Source organism: Maylandia zebra, linkage group LG7 (genome assembly GCF_041146795.1).
Source record: "Maylandia zebra isolate NMK-2024a linkage group LG7, Mzebra_GT3a, whole genome shotgun sequence".
NCBI lineage: Eukaryota > Metazoa > Chordata > Actinopteri > Cichliformes > Cichlidae > Maylandia > Maylandia zebra.
In genome coordinates, this window is record NC_135173.1 from 34,454,699 (window position 1) to 34,480,003 (window position 25,305).

General features: G+C 39.2%; 2 protein-coding genes across 2 annotated transcripts; one reads left to right on the plus strand and one right to left on the minus strand.

Annotated features, from left to right (window-relative positions):
* Window positions 1-829: 829 nt before the first annotated feature.
* Window positions 830-2,313, plus strand: LOC101477675 (endonuclease domain-containing 1 protein-like). Its single transcript, XM_023152170.3, has 2 exons — window positions 830-1,140; window positions 1,732-2,313. Exons 1-2 carry the CDS (start codon window positions 841-843, stop codon window positions 2,311-2,313), a joined length of 882 nt encoding a protein of 293 aa, XP_023007938.3. The 5' UTR covers window positions 830-840.
* Window positions 2,314-22,674: 20,361 nt separating this feature from the next.
* LOC101472074 (E3 ubiquitin/ISG15 ligase TRIM25-like) lies at window positions 22,675-24,297 on the minus strand. The gene has a single exon (XM_024802971.2). The coding sequence runs from the start codon at window positions 24,295-24,297 to the stop codon at window positions 22,675-22,677; it is 1,623 nt and encodes a 540-aa protein (XP_024658739.2).
* Window positions 24,298-25,305: the final 1,008 nt, after the last annotated feature.

Here is a 25,305-nt window from a genome sequence, read left to right on the forward strand (position 1 = left end):
AGCGTAGCGCTCTGAGCAGACTATAACAGTGAACAGTGTACGCACTATACCAGAGACTATGTCAGTGTCCTAAACTATAGCAGTAAACAAGTAACCATTTATTGTAAAATAATTTTTTATAAAATAATGAACTGAATAACTTATGTATAGAAACAGAAGGCGTTCATTAAAACTTGAAAAATTGAAAAATTAACTATAGAAAAATAAAAATACATCCCAGGGTTAAGAAATTGTTGTCTTTTCCATTAGTTTCTTCTTTAGTTGCTTTTTACTTGATATGACACTTTAAACTGTATAGTAGACTGTATATATTAACTAAGTAAGTAAGTAAAATTTTATTTATATAGCAACTTTCAAGATATATTCACAAAGTGCTTCACAAGACCTAACAATGGATAAAAACCAAGCAAAATTAATAGAAAGCAGATTTAAAACATTTGTTTTTAACTCATTTTTTTAAAGAGATCACAGAGTCTCAAATCGAAAGGAAGAGAGAAAAGTTCCAGAGTCTGGAGGCCACTGAACAGAAGGCTCTGTCTCCGTTTGTTTTTAGCTGAGTATGGGGCCCCATACACACTCATTCACTCACTTTGACTCTCTGGGCATACAGTTAACATGGTTTGCATATTTTTTTAAGGTTGTAAGTAAAACATTATGTTACAATGCTTACACTGTCCTTTGTTAAACAATAGACTGTGTGTTTGGTATCTATCTGCATTAGTACCAGCCACCATCACTGCCACCACCCAGAGGCTGACAGTATTTAACTCCAACCCTCACTTTCAGAAGAAAGGTTCAGTCTACCTTCTACTTTGCTGTGAGAGCTGTCTCAAAGGAAGGATGTGGATAATTGATTCATTTATTTATTTATTTTTATCACTGTTTAACTTAAAAAGTGTTGTCTTCTATGGAGAGATCACTACTGACTTTAAACCATGCATTGAATTTTTCTACGCAGAAACGATACCACAGGGCATCAGTGGAGACTACCAGGCATTATGTCAGCACTATGAAAACCAATACCACTTTGCCACCCTGTATGACAGAAACCGTCGTATACCATTGTACCATTCTGCGTATATACTCAGTCCTGGAGATGGACCTAGGCCCAAAAATACAAACTGGATGATTGAACCACGGGTAAGCTGTGTAAAATATCACTGTGTGATGTTCAAAGACAGTCATGTATTTGAACTGCTCTCTTTTAAGAACATTGTCTGATACGGTGTATTTTAAAAATGGTTTTCTTAGAGAGGATGAAGAACAATAGTTACAGTGTGAAAGAGTCACTCTGTTTGGATTTTAACTGTTTGTTGAAGTGTGTATTCTCTGCATTTTACTGCCACATTGTTCTCCATCACCTGTAAGAATATGCAACACATTTAAAGCAGCTATTTTCCTCCTGCCTTAGATATTGTCATACTATACCACATATAATGTAATAACTTAAATAACACAACAACAACTGGATAAATAACAGGACAGGATAAAGAAGAAAACATACACAAAATTAGATGATCTTTAATAAAACGATGGTTAAAAAAGTCTGTAGGATTTTATTTGCTCTCTCACATTTTAAAATGACATGACTGCAGTATGACAGTACGCTCTCAGTGTTACACATTCCCACAAACTCACACTGAAACACAATTTGCACACACAGTATGAAGAATGATAAATACTCTTTGTAGCTTCTAAAGAAATAAAAAGTCTGTCTTTGTTGTCATTCAGCTGGTATCAGACAAAGTCAACACAGGAATGGAGTACCAAAAACATCCTGACCAAAATGTGAAGAACAGCCAGGCAGTCAATGAAGACTATAAACACTCTGGTTATACCAGAGGCCACCTCGCCCCCAGTGGTCACCAACAGACAGAAGAAGACAAAGAGGCTACATTCACCCTGACAAATATTGCTCCTCAAATGGAAAAGTTCAATAATGGCCCCTGGAGTCTACAGGACGAGAAGATGTTAGAAAGGTTTAATGTCTGCATGCCAAAAATGTATGTTATCACTGGAGTCATGCCTTATGAGAAAGATGAACCCAATATCAATAACAGGGTGACTGTTCCTGAGTACTTTTGGACTGCTTACTGCTGCCCAACGTTCACGGCTGGACCTGACCAGAATTACTTTCCTACTTATGCTGCAGTGGGAAGAAATGATCCCAACAGTAAAGATGACATTTTGAAAAAAAAACCCACACAAGATGGCTATGATGTGAAGGAGATGTCCTTGGAGGACCTGGAGAAGATCCTGCAAAAATGGCTAAAGATGCCTGAAATGAGTCTCTTTAAAATAAAAGTGAAATAAATGAAATGAAATAAACATTGAGCTGTCAACTGTAATGTTTTTATCATTAAGTTAAAACAAAATAATATTTTAGAAACATATATCGTATCTGAGTTTCTTCAAAAAAATGAAAACATCGTACAGCCTTGTGCTGCAGGACGGGTTAAATAATGCATTTGTAAATAACTACCTATTTTCCTTTATTTTCACAAAGTATAATATTTTAGTATATTTTTAATATTATATCGAGATGAGGTGATTAAATTTTGGTGGTGAAAGAATGCTCTTTGGAGGGTTTACACTCAATAAATATTCAAAAGGATAATTTAATGAGATGATGATGCTTACATCCATACACGTCTAAAGGTCATTCCTGTTTGGGAATAAATATAATCTACAACCTGGCTGGCCGTCGGAGGCACGCAAACACAAATAGTAATCTCTGTGTCTGTGTGATTTATTTATTGTGCCGCTCTAACCTTAGTGGACAACACAAAGAAACAGTAAAAAGAGCTGAAACTGAAAGATGTAAAAACAATTAAACAGAAACTGTCAGCATGAAAAGCCTGATGTAAAGAAAAAACCTGAAAGACTGAGATTATGCATTACACCAGAGTTTTAAAAAATGTGAAATTGAAAATAAGATGTTGTAAGATTGTTAGTTCATAGTCAGCTGATGAACAAAGCTCTTTTTATGTCTTTATTTCCTTCATGTTGAAATAATCTAAATATTCTACTGTGAAACAGAAGCACTAAACATTTAACATTATGTTGAGTGAAGGATCTTTGTGCAATGAAAAAGCAGTCGAAGATTATTAATGATTGTTAAGCACATGTGTAAGTGTTGGTCACCAGTGTCGGTCAAGTTACTTGAAAAAAGTAATCAGTAACTAATTACTGATTACTGCCCCAAAAAAGTAATCCTGTTACTTTACTGATTACTTATTTTCAAAAGTAATTAATTACTTAGTTACTTAGTTACTTTTTAAAAACACGATTTACAACCTGAATAGGTGATAAAGCGATAGATCTTTCAGCCCAATTCTACTTTTTCTGCATAATCCATCATACAAAATGTAATCAAATGGAAAAGTCTCTTTTTAAAACTTGTTTTATTAGTTTTAATCTTTTAACTTTATGCATCAAGCAAACATTAAATTATATGCAACATCCTCTGACTGGAAGAAATTAGTTTAATATTTAAACCTATTTTCTGCACATTCCAGCACATAAAATAAAATATTTTTTGTGTTTACACTCAGTCTTTCAAATAGATGCAAGTAAAACACAGCAGAAAATAAATAACATCAAAGACTCAGCGGTCCTGTTGCTCTATTTTCACCTGTAAAGCAGGCAGAGGTTTGCCCTGGTGCAGGTGTGCCGCAGCGGTCAGTGGAAGAATCTGTGTGAGTTTGTCTGTGAATTTTCCATTACGTCGTGGCATATTCAGTGCTTGCTCGGAAGTTAAGTGGGTTTTTTGCTGTTAAAAGAAGTTTTCTTCCCACGCAGTGAACAGCAGAGATGGGCAGTAACGCGTTACTGTAATCTGATCACTTTTTTCAGGTAACAAGTAAAGTAAGGGATTACTATTGCAAAAACGGTAATTAGATTACCGTTACTTTCCCGTAGGAACGCTGCGTTACTGCGTTACTAAAACCGTGATTTTTTTGCAAGAATGTCTCATGACAGTGACGTAAGCGAGTGCGACGTTCGTGACAACAGCTGTGTGCAGATCAACAATGGATAATATATCGAGTGCGGGAGAGAGTATGAGCGTGCAGCGTTTAAAGCGTGGAAGTACTGACCTTACTTTGAGTTTGATTCCATAAAAAGTGACAAAAACATTAGCGTCCATCGTGCGTGGGAAGAAAACTTCTTTTTAAAAAAAAACCTAAACTTCCAAGCAAGCACCGAGTGCACTATGACGTAATGGAAAATTCACAGGGAAACTCGCGGATTCTTCCACTGACCGCTGTGGCACACCTGCACCGGGGTAAACCTCCGCCTATGCAACTCCTACTTTACAGGTGAAAATAGAGCAACAGGACCGCTAGTCTTTGATGTTATTTATTTTCTGCTGTGTTTTACTTGCATCTATTTGAAAGAGTGAGTGTAAACACACAAAAATATATATTTTATGTGCTGGAATGTGCAGAAAATAAGTTTAAATGTTAAACAAATTTCTTCAAGTCAGAGAATGTTGCATATAATTTAATGTTTGCTTGATGCATAAAGTTAAAAGATTAAAACTAATAAAACAAGTTTTAAAAAGAGATTTTTCCATTTGATTACATTTTGTATGATGGATTATGTAGAAAAAGTAGAATTGGGCTGAAAGATCTATCACTTTATCACCTATTCAGGTTGTAAATCGTGTTTTTAAAAAGTAACTAAGTAACTAAGTAATTAATTACTTTTGAAAATAAGTAATCAGTAAAGTAACAGGATTACTTTTTTGGGGGAGTAATCGGTAATTAGTTATTGATTAATTTTTCAAGTAACTTGACCAACACTGGTGAACAGCGGACGCTAATGTTTTTGTCACTTTTTATGGAATCAAACTCAAAGTAAGGTCAGTACTTCCACACTTTAAATGCTGCAGGCTCATACTCTCTCCAGCACCATTGTTGATCTGCACACAGCTGTTGTCACGAACGTCACACTGGCTTACGTCATTGTCATGAGACACTCGCAAAAAAGTCACGGTTTTAGTAACGCAGTAATGCAGTGTGCTTACGGGAAAATAACGGTAATCTAATTACCCGGTTTGCAATAGTAATCCCTTACATTACTCGTTACCTGGAAAAAGTAATCGGATTACGCCTTACTGCCCATCTTGGTTGGTCACACATGTTCACATGTGATCCTAAGTGGCCAAAAGAACTGATTCATGAAAATGGGCACAAAACAGATCATTTAAAAGTCTCTTGAACCAATTTCAAGTAATCTTTTAAGGCTTTAGGAAGCAACTTGAAAGGAAGAAAAACACACTTATAATATTAAATAAAAAGGGCTTAAATGTAAATGCACACTTGAAGTTTGAGCTCTTCATCTTTGTTAAACCTCTTTTTTGTCTTTATTTTAAGCAGCTGTATAAAACCACAATGTTGGTGAAGCAGTCATATGCAAGCTGGTATATTACATGTTGACAGTTTTAGTTCCCACACTGGGTTCACATCTGCAGACTGCAGCAGATTGACGAGATACCAAAAGAGCAGGAAAGCTGAAGAAGAGGTGAGCATCGAACATACCACAGAGAGGTGACACAGTTTAAAAACTGAGTTTAGATGATCAACATTTAAATGTATAATGTCAACATCAATGTTTTGTTTTTTCATGTGTGTGAAAGCTTACAGTCAGGGTTGGTGTGGTTAAGGCTCCTCTTTTCTCTTTTCTTTTCCTTTCAAACCTGAAACACTTCCAGCAGATGGCAGCATTTCCCTGATCCTGTTGCTGAGGAGGCTTCTTCCTGTTAAAAAGGAATTCTTCCTTTTCCTGTTAACATTATTGTCTGAGCAATCAAAAATGAGCTGCGGGAGCCACTAATAAACCTGCAAACCAAAGTGTATGAGCAGGAAACACTGAAATACAAGAATGAAGTACATTAAGATAATATTAAGCAGTGTATTAAACAGTTGTAGTAGTTTTTTATTTTAAAGAAAGTATTTCAGACTATTTTCTTCAGTACAGCTGAAGAACATAGAAAAGATTTGTGGGTTTCCTGCCTTCCCGTGCAGACTCTTTCTTCCACTGAAGAAATACATTTGTTCCCCATGCTGACAGATAAACCCTGTTTAACATTTAGATCTACCTTCAAACATGACTGTGGAGGTGGTGTGAACATGTAACTCAGTGGGTCTGGGGAGACACGAGTTTCGTTTAAGAAAGGACTCTGAAGACCGGTCTTGTCTTGGGCTTGCTTTTACGTGGTCTTGGTCTTGTCTTGGTTTCGACGGACTCAGATCCCTCGGTCTTGTCTTGGGCTTGCTTTCTCAGATCGACACAGTGGTCGGGAGATTTGGAGTCAACCATCGGCGGAGTGGGGGGGGGGTGTCTTACTGGGCTTAAGCCCGGGTCATTTTTTCAGAAGCCCGGGGTCTTTTGGAGTGCAATTTGTTTCATAGTTAGATGCCTGACTGACAACTGTATAAAACAAAAACTACACACAATATTCGAAGCACATAGCGCACAGTCGTAAATCCCCCCTAATTTTGGTATGATCCGAGCTCAGGCACTAGGCGACTGAGCACAGCACTAGTGATGGGATTTCCGGCTCTTTTTAGAGAACCGGCTCTTTCGGCTCGACTCACTAAAAAGATCCGGGTCTTTTGACTCCAAACCAACTCTTCAGGTTGTTTTGTTGCTTTAATTAATTTATTATTAACAATAATATAAAATTATGCACAAAAGGAATTACTAATGTAAAAAAAAAGTGGTTTATTTATATATGTTTATATATAAATATATGCTGTGGCTCCTAGAGACAAAGCACGTACAAACTCTAAAACACATTTCTAGAGTTAACTGAACTTCCAAAACAGAGCTACCTAGATCACTTAAATTACACAATTGAAAGCATATGTGTATTGTTTGTGTATTTATACACAAGCACTCATATATATTTAAATAATTAAAAAAAAAACAAAAGTTCATTTACCTGTTACTACCACACACCAAATCCAGCATACAGCATGATGCTATGATACATTATGTTGTGTCACACTATTCTAATCTCACGTTCCATTCTATGCAATGACATTCTATTAGTTGCTCAACTTAACTGTAACATATACAAACCTATAGGGTTGGTAAACAAATATTTGTGTCGGCAGTACAGATGTTAGCAATCACAGAGCCCCAGTCAATGTTTATGCAAAAGTTGATCAACATTGGTCCACTTGTGCAGGAAGAGAGAAAGAACATGCAAAAATACGTACAGACATACGCTACGATCATTAGACCACAACAGACCCAGTGTTGGGTAAGTTACTTTAAATTAGTAACTTAGTTACATTACTAGTTACTTCCATCAAAAGTAACTCAGTTACTTCAAGTTACTCGTTACTTTCAAAGTAACTAGTTACTAGGGAAAGTAACTTTGGTTTTACTCAGACTTCTCTTGTTAATGTGTTGCTAACTGGATACCCAGCAAGAGTGCCAGTCTTCTAGCTTGCTTACTTGCCACAAGTGCACTGCGCCACCTACCAAGGGAAAAAATAATGTGCATATTTCCACGAGAGAAATCCCACGCCTGGACCGTCGTTGACCACCGCCATGATTCTAGCCTACGTTACAGCGTCATGTGCGCTTTTTACATCCAACACAAAAACTGCAGTCGTGGTGCTTTTAAATGTACTCAGAACTCAGAAATTCTGCCTTCCAAATAGGAAGATGTAGGTAACACCAGACTGCAGATGAGCTGCATACAGGGCTGGACTGGGACAAAAAATCAGCCCGGGCATTTTGACCATTATAGCAAAAATCATAAAGCCTTTGAATGAAAACAAACACTGTTGTGACAGTGATGTACACTGTCTTGATGGTATATATGTATCAATCTATCAATCGTTTGTTGTAAGACTCAGATAATTATTTATTAAAAGCTAGATATTTTAAATGAGAATAAGAAAGTATTTCTTTGTGCCCCCCTTTCCCTGTTAATGCCCCCACCCCACCTGGCCCCCTGGCAAAACTTTGCTAGACCCGCCCCTGCACAGTTACCAGCTGTCAGCTACATAGAAAAGGATCCTGGTGTTATTTGTCTCTCAGAAACAGTTCATAACTTCCCTTCAACTCATTCATGTCACCTAAAAGGTAAACCTGTTTCTCCATCACCTGTTCAGCTCTGATGATTCAGTAAGGACATCTCCTGGTTTCATCTTCATGTTTCCCTCTCACCAGATAACCAAACCATATCATGACCAGCAGCTTTACAGCTGTGGCTCCAGCAAACATCAGCTGATACTAGAAATTAATATTAAATAAATTCTAACAACAGCTGATCAAACGTGCTGCTGTTGTTTAACGTGACATCCGGTGGTTTCCTCTTTCTGGCGCAAAGCAGACGATAAATAAACAAGAGGGAAAAGCCGATCAGCTGATCATTGATCAGTTTCATGATTAAAGTAGCAACAGGAGAGGGAGGGGAGCAGTGTTGCCAACTTAGCGACTTTGTCGCTATATTTAGCGAGTTTTCAGACCCCTTAGCGACTTTTTTCTAAAATAAAAGAAAAAAAATCTAATGATCAATTTTGACGTTTAAAGAGTTTAGATCGATCAGTTGTTTACATCACTCAACACAAGCAGAACTGCATCACTGCAGCAGAAGACACATCGTCCACATTCAGAAGCACATCTCTGTATAGTGACTGGTCTTATGATTTAAACAGGCAAATGTTCAGCATTCAAACTACAGGTGAAGAATAGTCAAACCAGATGTTTCCCCGTTATGTCGAGATCAGCTAGTCAAGTACACACCTACACAGCATGTTAACAAACCGTGAAAAAAGCCACACAAAAAATGAATGATTGCTGGTAAGGGTTTCTATACATTAGTATGTACGAAGGGTATGTTGTGACTTACCTTCAAAATTACAGCGGTCCTTCGCTATAACGTGGTTCACCTTTCACCTCGCTGTTTCGCAGATTTTTTTAGTGCAAGTTTGCATGCTTATTTTTTTTTTTTACGTCACATTGTGTCCTGCGTCCTGATCGCTGCAGACGATCTCCTCCGTGACGTCTCTCCTGTACAGTACAGAATCGCTGCATTGATCGCTAGCAGTGTGACTCTGAAGTGCAGTACTGTATGTCCACAATGTCCACCAAATGTTTTGCTTCGTCAAAAAATAAAATTGGCTACTTGATTTCACCTATCGCTGGTTATTTCTAGAACATAACACCCGCGATAAACGAGGGACAGCTGAGAAATATAACATTTGAATCCATTTTCTCTTTTGCCCTGAGGCGCGGGGAAAAAATATTGACAAGTCGATGAACATCATTTACAGACATATTGGGTAAATGCCCAAGACATCTATAGAAATGCAAATCGCCGCTTGATTCATTCATTTGCTTAACTTGTTTTGGAGCGTAAACAGGGCGCGAATAGGACACCGGAAACAAAGCTCCCCACAGGAGTTTCCGCACCGGAAGTAGCATATGCTAACGTGCACATAGTCAATTCTTTGAAAGAGGCAGGGTGGACTGCAAAAAGGAACTTTTTCCAGATGTGACTGGCCACTCCAACACTCCACTGTCTCAATTACCTATTTCTTGATGAGCTGTATTTTTGGTCACAGTGTTTCTCTACAGACTGCCATTTTATGTTTCTCTCTACTCTATTGAAGAATCGGGTGCTTCAGTTTGACTCGGCAGATAGCACTGCTGTGATTAAAAAAGCTATATATCACCACTGATGATACCCAAAGGAGTGGGAAACATCAAAGTATCTTGTCCTCTGACATACATACTGTATAAGCTTATCTGTGGTATCTGTGGCACTCATGGTTCCGGCTTGCTATTGGAGTGCAAAACAGCAACACTCTATATGAACAACTGAGTTTTATTGTGACACTGATATCGCTTAAAAAATATGCAAATCTTTTTTCTTTTCTTTTTTTAAAATAATGTTTATTTGAATTTAAAATGATTTCTATAGCTCAACATCACAACAACAGTCACCTATACTGTCAGGTAAAGACCCTAAAGTATTAGAGAGCATCCCAACGATCTAATGATCCCCTATGAGCAAGCACTAGGCAATGGCGGAGAGGAAAAACTCCCTTTTAACAGGAAGAAACCTCTGACAGAACCAAACTCAGTGAGGGGCAGCCATCTGTCGCGACTGGTTGGGTTAGTTTACCTGTAAGATAAACCATTTTTAACTGTTGTTTGTATGATAAGAGCCTAAATAACATCATTACAGCCTAATTAAGATTGAGCCAATTTGGGGGGTTTACAGCAAGTTTGGTTTGCTGGATTTCTCCAGGGAGTCTCTTACAAAAACTTGTAAGAGACTCCCTGGCGCTTCTTTCGATCTTTGACACAAGCCACTTCCACAAGTCTTCCTTCGATATGGTACCAATCAAGCGAATTTAAGCTTTTCGCTTGGTGATATTGAGGCTTAATGCATCTAAAAATCAGATTCTTGTCTTTGAAAATCCAGCATCCAACACTTTCATTGTTTGCCCTTTTGTTACAGGCCATGGAAATTAAAATTTCACATTTTTCATTTTTCGCCTGTTCATTTTTTAAGTTAGTAAGTATAAGTTTTACTAAAGTCTTAAGTATTGCATGGAAAATTGCAATTGGTGTGAATGTGATTACCATAAAAAGTGGAATTACTATCTTGCTTCCACGAGAGGTAAAAGCAACTTTTGTTGCCACCAGTTGTTTTGCAGCCATTCTGATTCTGGAAATCAGAGCTGCAATTCTTTCCCAAAACCAAGAAAAAGAGCGTCTAATTGTTGCCAGGAGCATGTTAAACATCGCCACAACTGCCCTGCATGAATTATTGATTGTTGTCCTGGTGATGTAAATTATTGCACGACCCACAGACAGAGCAGCAGCTCTTGGTAGGGAAGAGAAATATGAGAGTTTTGTGCAAACTCCAGATAAAATAGATTTTTCTGATTCTGTGTGAGTATTTTCTGTTTTGTTTCCCTGATTTTCACTGACTAACTCCAACCCTTTGGTTGTAGAATGAGTCAGTGACCTAAGTTTTGTGTAGCTGAAGAGTGTGGGGTCAAACTGACCATTAGTTGGACAGTAGTCTGGTGGAGCTACGTCACATGGCACACCTTTTGTTTGGTGGGCAGTGGATGAATCAGGATGATCAAATCCAAGACTTAATCTGATGACATTTGCAGCACGTCTAGCAGCCCACGAAATCGCAGACAAAAGCAGGAGGGGCATGTCTGCTTATAGTCAGTTCAGTAGAAGAGAAAGAAAATTTGTAATACAAACGTTGTGCCGCTTTTTACGAAACGTAGCAGTAAAGCATAAAATACCTGTTTTATGGAGGAACCAAGTGCTGTGAAATGAGTCCAAACCTATATTTAAGAATAAAGAAAGATGAAAGGATTCCAGACATCAAAGCCATCTGAGTGACATCATGTGTGTTAAACTCAAATGACATCATGAAGGAGCATGATGTCATTAGAGCATAGAACAGTAGTAACATTCTGGTTACCACGGCAATATTAGCATTTCTTTTCCTTCACATTAAAGCTGCTTAGTTTCTCAATTACTGCTTCACATGAAAAACTGAAATGATTCTTATTGTCTTTGCAAAGCACAACACAATAAATGATTAAAAAATTATAAAATTTGTAGTAGAATGTATTTATCCATCTGAGTAATTATGTTCTTAGAAGAATAAAAACACTGTAGATGTATGCACATATTAAACTCGAACTAATACAGTGTAAAACATAGAGGACTTTATTCCATGGAATAGAACTCTAAAGGCACATCATAATTTGATTAATTTATTTATTAAACTTGTTTTTGACAAATTAACACTATCACTACCAAACTCATTAAGACAACTGAGTAAAAGATAAATTATTGAAAATATTTTACTGCAACTTTTTATTTTGTTTTGTTTTTGGACTGTTTATTTGAATTCAGTTTCAGATTATTTATATAGCTCCTAATCACAATAACCACCTCACGCCTCTCTGTACTGTCAGCTAAAGACTCTAGAGCATCCATCCATCCATCCATTTGCTTCCGCTTATCCTTTTCAGGGTCACGGGGGGCGCTGGAGCCTATCCCAGCTGTCATAGGGCGAAAGGCGGGGTACACCCTGGACAGGTCGCCAGTCTGTCGCAGGGCTAACACATAGGGACAGACAACCATTCACACTCACATTCACTCGCACATTCACACCTAGTGGCAATTTGGATTATCCAATTAACCTATCCCCACAAGCTGCATGTCTTTGGACGGTGGGAGGAAGCCAGAGTACCCAGAGAGAACCCACGCAAACACGGGGAGAACATGCAAACTCCACACAGAAAGACCCCGGCCTGATGGTGGAATTGAACTCAGGACCTTCTTGCTGTGCGGCAACAGTGCTAACCACCGTGCCACCGTGCTGCCCGGTCTTTCTCTAGAGCAGTCTTTCTCAAATAGTGGGGCCGATGTCAGGGGGTATGGGAAGATGCTTTTATCGCCATACTAGAATAAACTGTAATTGCACATCCACTACAGTAGGTGGCAGGGTTTATTTTTGCACCAAGCATGTGCACGCACAGCACAGAGCAGGAGAAATGAAAGTGCAGTAAATAGTGATGTGCCATACCACTGATTTCCTTTCTGATCCAATACCAAGCAAAATTCAGGGTGGTGTCGCCGATACTGATCCGATACTGATACTTTGTACAAAAACATAACGTGTTATTGTATTTTAAATTATATCTTCATAATAATCACAGGACATCAGACTACTTGCTCCTATTGTTGAATTATCATATAGAAATTAAAAACTGAAGTTTTTTTGTTAGTTGATGCTATTTGAACATGTATATCTTGTCATTTAACATGTATATACGTGCCTGGACATTTCAACAAGAAAATTCAACATTCACAATTTCCCTCATTCACAGTACAAATGTTGGTATCAATCTAATACAAAGTAAATGCAGGGCCAGTATTGCAGAAGTTATTCGGGCAGCTAATTGGAGGAAAGTAGTGTGCCATGACTTATGAGATGAATTCACAATTTGCAAATTTTGAACACAATTTAAACACTGTGGAGGTAAACACAGACGACCCGAGAGCTCTCGATAAACACTGCTCGTTTATTACTCATCACCACAGAACTGAACACTTTGCCTCCAAAACACAGCAACAACACTTCCTGAGAACTGGGTGTGAGTGGAGCCTTCCAGTGGTCCACCACAACACAACTATATCACTGTGATTGTTACTTTCCACAACAATTAGTTAACACAACAAAACACACCTTTCACCTTTTCATGTGTTTTGAAACTGGGTTTTTGGAGACCTGGAATGTACATCTTTCTGGTCTCTAAAGCACACATAAAGGTTCAAACATTTTTCAAAGTGCAAGTTTGAGGTTTATTTTTTACAAAGAAATAATTAACACAGTTCAGTGGGCTGCATACTGAACCTGAAGGATCGATTCAATTGTGCTAGTATCAATCAAATACCAATAGCAGAGTTGGTATTGATACTATTTGGATCGATCCGCCCACCTCTAGCAGTAAACAAACCCTCAAGATAAATGGAAAAATATTTAACAGTTAACAAAAAGAAAGGCGGAGAGAGACAGAGATAATGAGACAAACCAAAGTCTCCCGAAAGCTAAGACAAGGAAATATAACCAGTGTATGTAGCTTGGCTTCACTGTGACTACATGCACTTTAAATCTTTTCTGTTACAGACTAAAAAGCAATATTCGTAAAGTTATTCTTTGCTTTAAGTTGATTAATATTTCTTTTTTGTTTTCTTTAATGTTAATAAGGCTACAATGTTATGCAGCAATGTACTTATAGTAACAAATTTGTAGACAAATGATACTATTTATAATTGCAGAGGAGAGTGGCAATTATAACATGAACAACCAGTAGATGACGGTGAGGAGGAGAAACTGATTTGTGATCGAAAAGCACATCAGAGCCTTTGCAGATCCAAAAAGGAGAACTTTGTCCAAAGTATAGATAAAATAGATCCTGATCCTGTGTGAGGATGTTGTTCTCCTGAGTTTCACCGAGGAACTCTAAGCTTTTGGTTGTAGTATGAATCGGTTTCCTAAGTTTTGCGAACATGACGGCTGTGGAGTCAAACTAGGCTCTAGTTGGACAAGAGAGCTACGACACATGGCAAGTACTCTCAGAAAAATTATGCTTCTTAAATGGTTCTTCAGATGTCTTTATGGTTCTTTAAAGAAACATCATACGTCAAAAAAACGTTTTATTTTTTGGATGGCTCTTCAGCTATTACAAATGGTTCTTTAAAGAACAAAATGTTCTTCATCCCTAGCTATCTAAGTTTGATGGTGTAAAATGGCAGAAATATTTATTCACTAATGGGGGTGTGAATTATACTGTGGGAAATCCTGGTCTTGTTAGGAGAGACGGCATCCATCCCACTCTGGATGGAGCAGCTAGAAATATGGACAAATTTATTAAACCCCCAATTGCCAACTCAGGGTCTGCAGCCTTAAAGATTCCTTGTGAGAGTTTGATTGTGTGAATAGGTGGTGTGGGTAGAGTGTTAGTTTATTTTAATTGCTTTCTCTCAAATATGTGGATGGAGAGTTTTTGTTCTTGTTGCAACAGAACTGTTACTTTTGGGGAGGAATGGGACCGCAGCGCAAACTGTTCATGATGAGTCTGAGTCTGCAGAGGGTCCCAGTGCACTGCAAGACGTCATGCTTTGTTCCTTTGCCAAAGACGCCACAGTTGCATAGACTGTATATATTAGAGCTGTTCCTTATATTTTGTAACTTGTAATCGTTTGTATTTAATTTAGTACAGTCTGTTACTGTTCTTATTGTCTTGGAGCAACATATGTATTATTATAGGGTCTACCTTACTATATAAAGCACCTTGAGGCGACTGTTGTTGTGATTTGGTGCTGTAAAATTTAAAATAGAATTGAACTGTAACCACATACTTTCATAACGGTTAATAAAGTATTGTGATTCTGATTCTTTTTTTTTTTTCTTTTTTTTTTGGCCTGTCCCGTTTGACTCTTTTGCCATCAGAATTGTTGTCTAAAGGCAAAGAAAGATGCCCAACGGATTTACTTTACCAAACTGACCATCCCAGCCTTGCCGTAATGGTCCATTTGATTCACCTTTTATTGTTTATTTTATTTTCACTTACTGAATACGGGACAGACTTGACTGGGGGAAAGAAGGGGAGAAAGAAAGAGGGAAAGAGAAACAGCTGAGAAGAGGGACGGGGGAGAAGGGCAAAAGACAAAAACCAACAGAACGGGCAGAGAAGAAAAATGCATATATCAATCACCTGGATCACCTGCTGAGAAAGAAAAAAGAAAGCAAGCAGAAGAGAACAAGAGTAATAGAATAAACAACATCACAATGATATATGGGAATATGACAGTAAATACTAAATGTTAAACATTATTGTGCAGCACATAAGATCAACAGAACACAGTGTGCTTTGAGGTAGGAGCCAAAAAGGGTGTAGTTTGTGGGTGTGATCACCCGTGTGTACACCTGTGAGCATGGACGCGCTTGTTTTTTGTTTTTTTAAAAGGTTCCTTCATGTAATAATCTGCTAGAGGGTGTGGGGGGGCCACAGCCCCGTCCTCCAGGGCGTGAAGCAGCTGTGGAGGAGATCAAAACTCCAGACATCCAGAGGCCCCCAGAACACAAGAGACCAAGGAAGACCAACAGAGGGGCAGCTGCACCACTGTCCCAGAAAGAGCTGAGGAGAGTCCCAGATGAGGGCTCACTCAGCAGCCGCGGAGCAGAAGCCAGGGGGAGTTGCAGTGACGCGCCCGTGAGCTCCGCCGGCAGCCAGCTGCGCCTGAGTGACCGAGCCCCAGGCCGAGAGGCCGGGGGCACCCCACCTCCGAAGTGGCCCGAGCGAGCCCCAGGCTCCAGGCCCTGATAAGCGGCCACCAAGGAGTGAGCCAGTGTGTACCTGGACGCCCATCCCCGGACACAAAGAACCACCAACGCACCGATGTCTGAGGGGGTCCGCCACTGGCAGGGGAAGTGGTGGTAGGGGGAGATAGGCCTCCGAACCTTGGAGGGCCTGAGATGTCCCCAGATTCTGTGATTCTGATTCTGATACGATGCCACTCTATAGAGGGTCTCCTTCCTTGTTGTCAGCACTGTCAGTCTCCTGCTTTGTTGCTGGCCTCCAGCTAGGCCACAGAAAGTGCCCCATCGCCTTCACTTTCACTGTCCCCAAGAGATATGTTTGAAAAACAGTTATTTTGGTAACGCATTTGTTATTAGAAAAGTGACTTTACCAATTATTGACATGGTATAGACAAGCTAGTTATAATTGAGCTACAGCAATTACAGCAAGCTTGTTTTTCAGAATTTTCAATTATTTACAACACTGGAAGAACAACAGACTTTTCATGTACTAAATATGTTTAAAATATGGTTAAATATATTGAAATATACATTTATTTAGTGAACATATGATTTGATGAACATTATATCATTGTAATATTTTTGAAATCATTTGCATTGTTAAAAATGAAAATAAATGAAATAAACAACTATCTGCGACACCTAGTTTTACACTTAGATCCACATAGGGCCATGCAGTGAAAGCAGCATTGCATCTATTTGTTAAACAGATTAACTGAAAACTGCACAAGGAAAATGTAAAAGTAAGCAAAATCAATATCTGACTGTGATGATAATAATGATGTTAGAACCAATTCATTAGAATAAACCAACCAGATTTAGAATAGTGAAATAAAACTCAAGTAAAACTAGGTTATTGCCCCAGTAAGGTAAGATTAAGAAGAAAGTATAAGGATTATAAAGAAAATGGCATCGACAGAAAACAGAAATAGCATCATCACAAGTCAGCCCATGCAAACCGCTAGAGAAGCAACAATGGTGAGTAATTAAAAACTGAAAGCAGAAGAATTCCAGTTCATTCCATAGCAGCTTCTGATTTCCCAAGGTCACAGAACACAGCAGAAGAGCCTTCACCTAAGAAGTGATTAGCCCTGAATCCGGCATAGAGCGGCTGAGTGAATGGAGGAGAGTCATGGTTTTACAGATGCTGTAGAAGGACAGAATACCTGCTCTGTGATCCAGTTACACTCCAATTCTGTAAGATGGAGGGCTTGAGATAGATGTAAAGTATTCATCTATCTGAGTTTTCTGTTGGGATCTGATCTGTTGCTGGATATCAGAAATGCTTTTCTTGATGAGAAGGAATAGTTGTTGAAGTGTCCTCCCAGTGTCCCTCACAGCTTTATCAGCAGACTGATTAATGGCCTCCACCTCCTGCAGAAGCACCATCACATCTCCTTCTCTGTTCTTGATTCTCTCCTGAGTTTTTTCACGACTTGAGTTGACCTCTTTTTGCCGTTTCAGTCCTTTCTCCTTTCATACAATTCATACAGTAGCTGTGTCCACAGGGTCCATGCGAATTCCATGCTGCGTCGTTTCACCTCTCAAAGACAGTTATGTGAACTAGTTTAATTCTCTAAAATAGTAAGAACATTATTTAAATTACTTTATGTTAATTACACTCTTCTAAGACAAAGTAATTATTTTTTAAATATCAGTAGGATTTTAAAAGCTTGGAGGTTCAAAACTTAACATTTAACATACATCACACACATTTTGAGGATAAAAATCTCCAGATATCAGATCACCTCTCTGTCTCTCTGAAGCTAACTGTGGCTAAATGCACACAGTTAGCTTCAGATCATTTCAGTGTGAATGGGCCGCTTCCTTCAGAATCTCTCTCTCTCTCTCTCTCACACACACACACACACACACACACACACACACACACACACACACACACACACACACACACACACACACACACACCTCTGTCTATGAACAGACGTATTCACTAAAGTACGTTGTAAAACAGTGAAAGAAGGCGCAGCAGCGCCTCTTCTTTCTCAGGAGACTGAAAAGATTCGGCATGAGCCCCCGCATCCTCAGGACCTTCTATCACTGTGCCATTGAGAGAATCCTCACTGGATGCATCACCACCTGGTATGGCAACAGCACCGCCTACAACTGCAAAGCTCTCCAGCGAGTAGTGCGGTGCTCTGAACGGATAATTGGAGGTGAGCTTCCCTCCCTCCAAGACATCTACAGGAAGCGCTGCCTGAGGAAAGCGGGGAGGATCATCAAGGACTCCAGTCACCCCAGCCATAAACTGTTCAGACTACTTCCATCAGGACGGAGGTTCTGCAGCATCCGGTCCCGTACCAGCAGACTGAGAGACAGCTTTTTCCATCAGGCCATCAGACTGCTGAACACGTCATAGACACCTCAGCTTCACTACTGGAACTTTAACATTATGCACTCCATACTGTATATAAATGCCACTGTTTTGCACATGTCTCACTCTGTATATTTTATTTTATTTATTTTATTTATTGTTTACTCTATTTAATTTGTAAAATATGTGTATACACACACACACACACACACACACACACACACACACACACACACGTAGAAAAATATTTAGTATACACATCCAGAAATGCATATACTATTATATATTGTACATATATTTATTAGTTTCAGATGTAGCTTGTATTTTGCTTGTTTACATTATTGTATTTTGCACAACTCTGTTGCTTGTGAAGCTCGCACACAAGAATTTCACTCACATGTGCTGTACCAATGTACCTGCACATGTGATGTGGCAATAAAAGTGATTTGATTTGATTTGATTACCCTTGTCTATAAATAAAGACAAGAGCAAAATTAGAGCGCACATCACAGGGCCCCCACTCTCGTGTGAGCGCTCTGTGACTGCCCTTGCAAGTAAAAACTGCAGCGTGTGTGTGTGTTTCTACTCTCTGACTCTCAGCTGAAGAAGTGTCTTTAGAATACATCTCTTGACAGTCTTTCATGTGGAACAGCGAAACGCAAGTACGAAACCCAAGGGGTTATCACATGATTTGGAAGGCATTCTGGGCGCAGCCAGCGGATTTCGTTATGTGGGCATTTTGCCGTACCACAGGCAGAAATATTGCCGTTAAGTGCCTTCATAACTTGAATTTTTCATTAAATGGGGTATTCGTAAGCCGGGGTTCCACTGTATTTTGATCTTTTATGTAAGAAGTATTATGCTTTTATGGGAGCTTTTTACATTACCTTTGTCATTAACTTTTTAATTTTTGTGAAATTTATCAGGCCATGCCAAACTGGAATAGGCTTCTTCTTTTTTTTTCTTCTTTTTTTACAGAAACTAATTGCACATGCAAGCAAACCAAAAATTAACCCTTTAAGACCTACCATAGAACCAAGTCCGCCAGAGCTTATATTATATTTTTACATGCTGTGGAGCCATTTTTGGGAGCATTTCAAGTTGCTATACATCAATACAACCATTATAGCCCAGATTTTAATAATATGTCTGCATTAAGTGCATAGTACTTACATAAATTGCAAAAAAGTGCAATAAACTACAAAATAATTGAAAATCATTTTTGCTTTTTTAACATATATTTCTAGTTAGAGAAATTTAAGAGGCTTATCTCTCAAAACTGTAAATACAAAAAAGTTGCATAAAATAGTTTCCCACCACAGGAAATTTATTTTGAGTGTCTTCATAGTTTTATTTTTGAAATACACCAATTTTTATATACTGCAGGAAAAACAAAAATAAATATTATAATGCAAATTTGCAAAAAAGCAGCATCTGCATCAAAATAAATTATTTCCAGCAGTGCAATATGAGTCCTAAGCATCCCAGAAACGACACAGAAAGTCATAAAGTCAAACATAACTTTTAAAAACACCAGTATAGGCTCATAAGGCCCTGATGGTAAAAAAAAACAAACAAAAAACTACATTTCCGCGAAAATGACGTCACTTCCGGTTTCGGGCAGGTAATGGCGGACATGCAAAAGTTCGCGCTGACGTCTATTCCAACGTAGGAAGTGTTATGAACAGCTGATCGGAGCGGCAAAGCGTGTTTCTGGAATATTATGTTTTTGTTGCTGCAAGTGCTTTTTATGCAGTTTTTGCAAAGCTTTATGTGGAAGGAAACTGTGACCTAGGACAAGCTGATGGCATAAGATGTAAGTACAACTCCTCCGGTTTCATATGCAAAAAAAATTATTGCGCTAGCTTACATGGTTGCAGAGGTACCGGGATTTAAAAATAGTTACGCAAAACAGAGCGTGCCCGCTCCGACCGGCTCTAAAGGGTTAATAAGCAAGCCTCTGTATGAAAGAGCCAAAGATCCAAAAGTAAGTATCAAGAATCAAAGCAGCTAAGTACTCAGAAAAATTTATAGACACTGAGGACTCATGGACAACAGGAAACAGATGGGGCATCATCCAAAATCTGAGACTACAAGACCGGTCCACGGTTAGGAGAGTACTGGGTTTTCTTTTAGAGACATCTAAAATAGGAATTTTAATTTTTCAACTCGTTGTTGCAAAATAGGCTGAGCGTAAACCAAGTCCCAACTATCATCCTAACCCTAGAGCCATTGACTTGGCATTGGTACTTACTGTGTGGTCAGTAGCAAGTTTTGCTTGCTATGAGTGCTTCAGTTTGTCTTTTTTAAACATTCTTCCCTGCAAAATACTCTGTAAGGGTGAACTCATATCATGCACAGTTGCCTTATTTCTTCCTGGAGCATCATTATTGTCAAGATCGCGTGGAGGTTGTGGTGTGAGGACCCTAATGCAGACGAACGAGGCAGAACTGAACTTTAATGAAAAATGAGCCTTTATTGTGGCTAAGAACAAAAACACAAGCCAAACAAAGGAAATAACCAGGGGAGAAACTAACATAAAACCTGAACTGGAAAAACTGAGTACATGAAACATGGAGATGCAGGAAAGGTTAACAGACGAACGGACAACAAACACGGGGACCTCATAAATACACAGAGGGATGAAGAGGGAAGAGGAAACACACGGGTAGCACAGCTGGGGTGAATAAACATAATGACATAACAGGAGGAAGCAAAACTGAACACACTGAACACAGGACACTTGACTGTCAAAATAAAACAGGAAGCACAGAGACGCAGACCTAAGACCATGACACCACACCAGGGATAAACAGGGATGCAAACGGGGAGACGAGATGAAACACAAGGAGAGCAACAAGGGAACAGGTAGGGAGAGGGAGCGAGAGGGGACACGAGAGAGAAGGAGTGAGAGGGGACAAGAGACAGGGGAGTTGCAGAAACATAGATAAACATGACAGACAGGAGAGGACTGGAATGAACCCAAGGAGGGGGAACATGGGAACAGAAAAGGAAATCAAGACGCACACACACAAACCCAAAGAGAGTAAATGGACTGTTTCTTATATAGTGCTTTTCTACTCTCCCGAGTACTCAGAGCGCTCTATACATCATGCCACATTCTTTCTTTCTATACTTAGTGCTTCCTAACTACTTTCATACTCCAATGAATGCATTGGAGAGCAACTTGGGGTTAGTATCTTGCCCAAGGATACTTGATATGCAGACTAGAGGAGCCATGGATGGAACCACTAACCTTCCGATCAGTAGGTGACCCGTTCTACCTCCTGAGCTACAGCCACCCTAGAGAGGGACGCAGGACAAAGACACAGGGGGGAAAACGGGGGAAACTAGACAATTCAAAATGCAGAATAAATTCCTGACCAACTAATGAACCTAAACATAAACTGTAACTACAGGGGTCCAACAAAGAATGGCCACGCATCATACTGATGTCTTCGGAAATTTATTTCTCTCTCTCTCTCTCTCTCACTCTTGTCTTCAGACACCGTGAAAACTGAAGAAACACAAAGTTTACAACATAAATGTTTTGAGCTTATCAGTCTCTCATATCAGTGTCCATAAACAGTCTTGTGCAAGCAGAACAGAAAAATGCACAATAATGGATATCACAAAAATGTCCTCTCATTACCAGTGTAGAACACGTATGCAACATTATACAAACAATATACATGAAACCATACCGTGTGCGCCTCTTGGACCACATGCAGAATAACATTAACGCTGAGGCTGTAGATGCATCTGTAGCCATGTATCCATGCTAGCTCCACAATGCCATGGTTGTGCTCTCAACCAAACTCTGGTCATGTGACAATTACAAACTTTAGCTCATACAAACTTACAGCACTTTACATATTTAACAAACCCATATTTTGTAATCACATATTTTAGACATGTTTTTTAATTAATGTTACACTTTTATCATCTTATGTTATAAATAAATGAACTAAATTAAGCATGAATCTATCACAGAAACATGAAATAACCAACTTTATTTTAACTGTCTCAGGGACAGTTACATAAACCATAATACAAAATTACACTAAAATACAAGAAAGCTCAAAACGCTGCTTCAAATGACCCAGGACGATCCAATTGTCCCCACTCTCCCACTGGCCTGCACTTATGCTGTCCTTAACAGTCCAGGTGACTTGTGCAGTTGAGTTCATCCTCAACATCTGAAGTCATCTATATCACACACACTTACTGAGGTAATCAATTTTAGGCAATTTTTGTTTTTGCTTAAATGGGGAAGCTGTGACACACTGTCTGCTCACCTCCAGTTAAAGATTTTTAATTACTTTTATTTGTTTTTGTTAATTTTTATAGCAAGTAACACAGACCCATGCTACATCACTGCACTTATAATCTATGCTATATATTTTGCCTGACCTCTTTAGGAGAGACCTCTTTTTCTAGACTATTTGAGCTCACACAGCTCAACACACGATCCAACATAAAGCCAAAATCCAGCGTAGAGCGGCTGAGTGAATGTGGTCTGGACTCTGTGCAGGAGACACATGGTCTTTGAGACACTGTAAAACGACAGCATACCCGCTCTGTGATCCACGTATACTCCTATTCTGGGTGACTGAGGGCCTGAAATGACAGTTCTGATTTTGTTATGTCTCAGTTCATAACCATTTTTGAAACACTCCAGTGCCCAAGAACTGTCATTGTTCCCAAACAGACTTTCATCTCCTGTTCTGCTGATATTCTTGTATGAAACTGCCACTGAAAGTGCTCCTCCACTCCACACCACCTCCCAGTAACAACATCCAGTCAGACTCTCTCTGCTCAGGACTTGATGTCTGTTGATGAATCTGTCTGAGTGATGACTATATAAAAATTTTTTACTCATACATTTGACTTTTTTGTCCCCTTCAAATAAGAGACTTGTGTTTGCTGTGTTAAAATCCAGCGTTAGTTCTTGAGATAGTCTGAGGAACTCAGCTCTGGTTTTGGGTTCAGGTCGAGACATTACTGCATCCACTTCCCCCTCTAACTGTGAGGCTGCGGTGCCAAAACGGATTTCCTGTAGTTTACGTTTGAACTCTGACACAGCTGTCATCACATCCTCAAAGTACTGCAAAGTACATGTTTTAATGTTGAGTGATCCAACAGATTCATGCACATGTGACAGTGAGGTGTACGTCTGGAGAAAGTGGGTGTGATCCTGTGTATGAAAGAGCTGCCCCAGCTCAGCATCTTTCCTCTTCAGCACAGTGATCTCATTCTCTATTCTGTCCTGAAGCTCTCTTGCACGACACACTTCAGCTTTCTGACGAGATCTGATCTGCTGTTTTACATCATTAAAGATCTTCTCACTGTCCCTCACTGCTTTATCAGCAGACTGAGTGATGGCTTCCACCTCCTCCTGAAGCACCTTTATGTCTTTTTCTTTGTCCTGGATTCTCTCTTGGATTTTCTTTCGACTCACCCCAAGTTCTCTCCGCTTTTTATTCCTTTCTGCTGTAGCTGAAACTGTGTCATGGCCTTTATGTTCATCCATGGAGCACAAATAACAGATACACTGCTGATCAGTGCGGCAAAATATCTTCATCACCTCACTGTGTTGAGAACAGATGATTTTCTTAAGCCTCTTTGATGTGTCCACCAGCTTGTGTTTCTCAAAGGCAGTAGATTCATAGTGAGGCTGGAGGTGCTGCTCACAGTAAGAGACCAGACACTGCAGACAGGACTTGATGGCTTTCAGTTTCCTCCCAGTGCAGACATCACAGGCCACATCTTTAGGTCCAGCATAGCCATGATCGGCAGGTGAAGCTTGGAGTTCAGTCTTCTGCAGCTCCTCCACTAACTCTGCCAAGACAGTGTTTTTCTTCAAAGCAGGCCTCGGTATGAAGGTCTGTCTGCACTGAGGGCAACTCTGGATGTTCTTCTGATCCTCTTCATCCCAGTAGCTTTTAATACACTTCATACAGTAGCTGTGTCCACAGGGAACAGTGACCGGATCCTTCAGGAGATCCAAACAGATCGCGCAGCAGATTTTTTTCTCATCCAGTCTGCTTGTTTGCCGTGCCATTATCGCTCTCAGATAACAGAATGATAAAAAAAAAATATATATATAGTACTACCGCATTAAAATTAAAAAAGATTTTTTAAAAGCAAATTACACAGAAACTACATCTTCTTTATGCGTGCTTCAATATCTGCATTGCGGCTCGTTTGTAACAGCATCCTGATGTCTTAACTTCTGAGAAGATCTGTGAGAGTGAAGCTGTAGAAAAACACTGAGACTGAACGCAATTGGTTGATTTTGTGAATAGTGAGGAAGTTTTCAGCCTGCAAGTCATGCCACGAAGCCACAACTCTTGAGAAAAGCACCATGTGGTTCTACCCACTGTTGACAACACAGAGTATAAGATGCAAATACTAGACACCTTACACAACCTTAACTCAGTCCTTGACAATTTGTAGACAATTTCAAAATAACAATGTTCTTTAAAATGGATCAGTGAGTACCGCTTTGCATTTATCACTCTGTCAGATCCATAAGATTATCATTAGGTATTTCAATGCTGATTACAAACTCGTTTGAGGCTAACAAATGGAAATTAGAACCCAAATTCAGATGTGGAGTTTAAGATCTTGGGAGCGCTTCACAGGGAGTGGGACCGAGGCTGCTATTACTGCATAGATGTCACCAGGAAACCAGCTACATTTCTACTATCAGACCATTCTTTCTTGTGTCAGAGTATAAAAACATGGCAACACAGAGTCCACACCTAGTGAGGAATTTCATCTGTCAGAAAACACAAAAGACCTCAGCTGTGCAGTCCAATAATACAACAGTCAGTTTGGATATTTTAACGCCCCCATGATCAAAAGGCAAGGATGAGCTGCTGCAGCTGAAACTAGATGGTTTTAAGAAGAGAATTTTGAGTGAAGATATTTTCACTTAAACTGTTCCATTTCTGGAAAAATAAGCTTAAATGTCATACATTTAACTGTATTAATGAATATGTATTGAGTTTAAATACTCCAATATTATCCTAGAATGCAACCAACACACATTTACAGTGGTATGCAA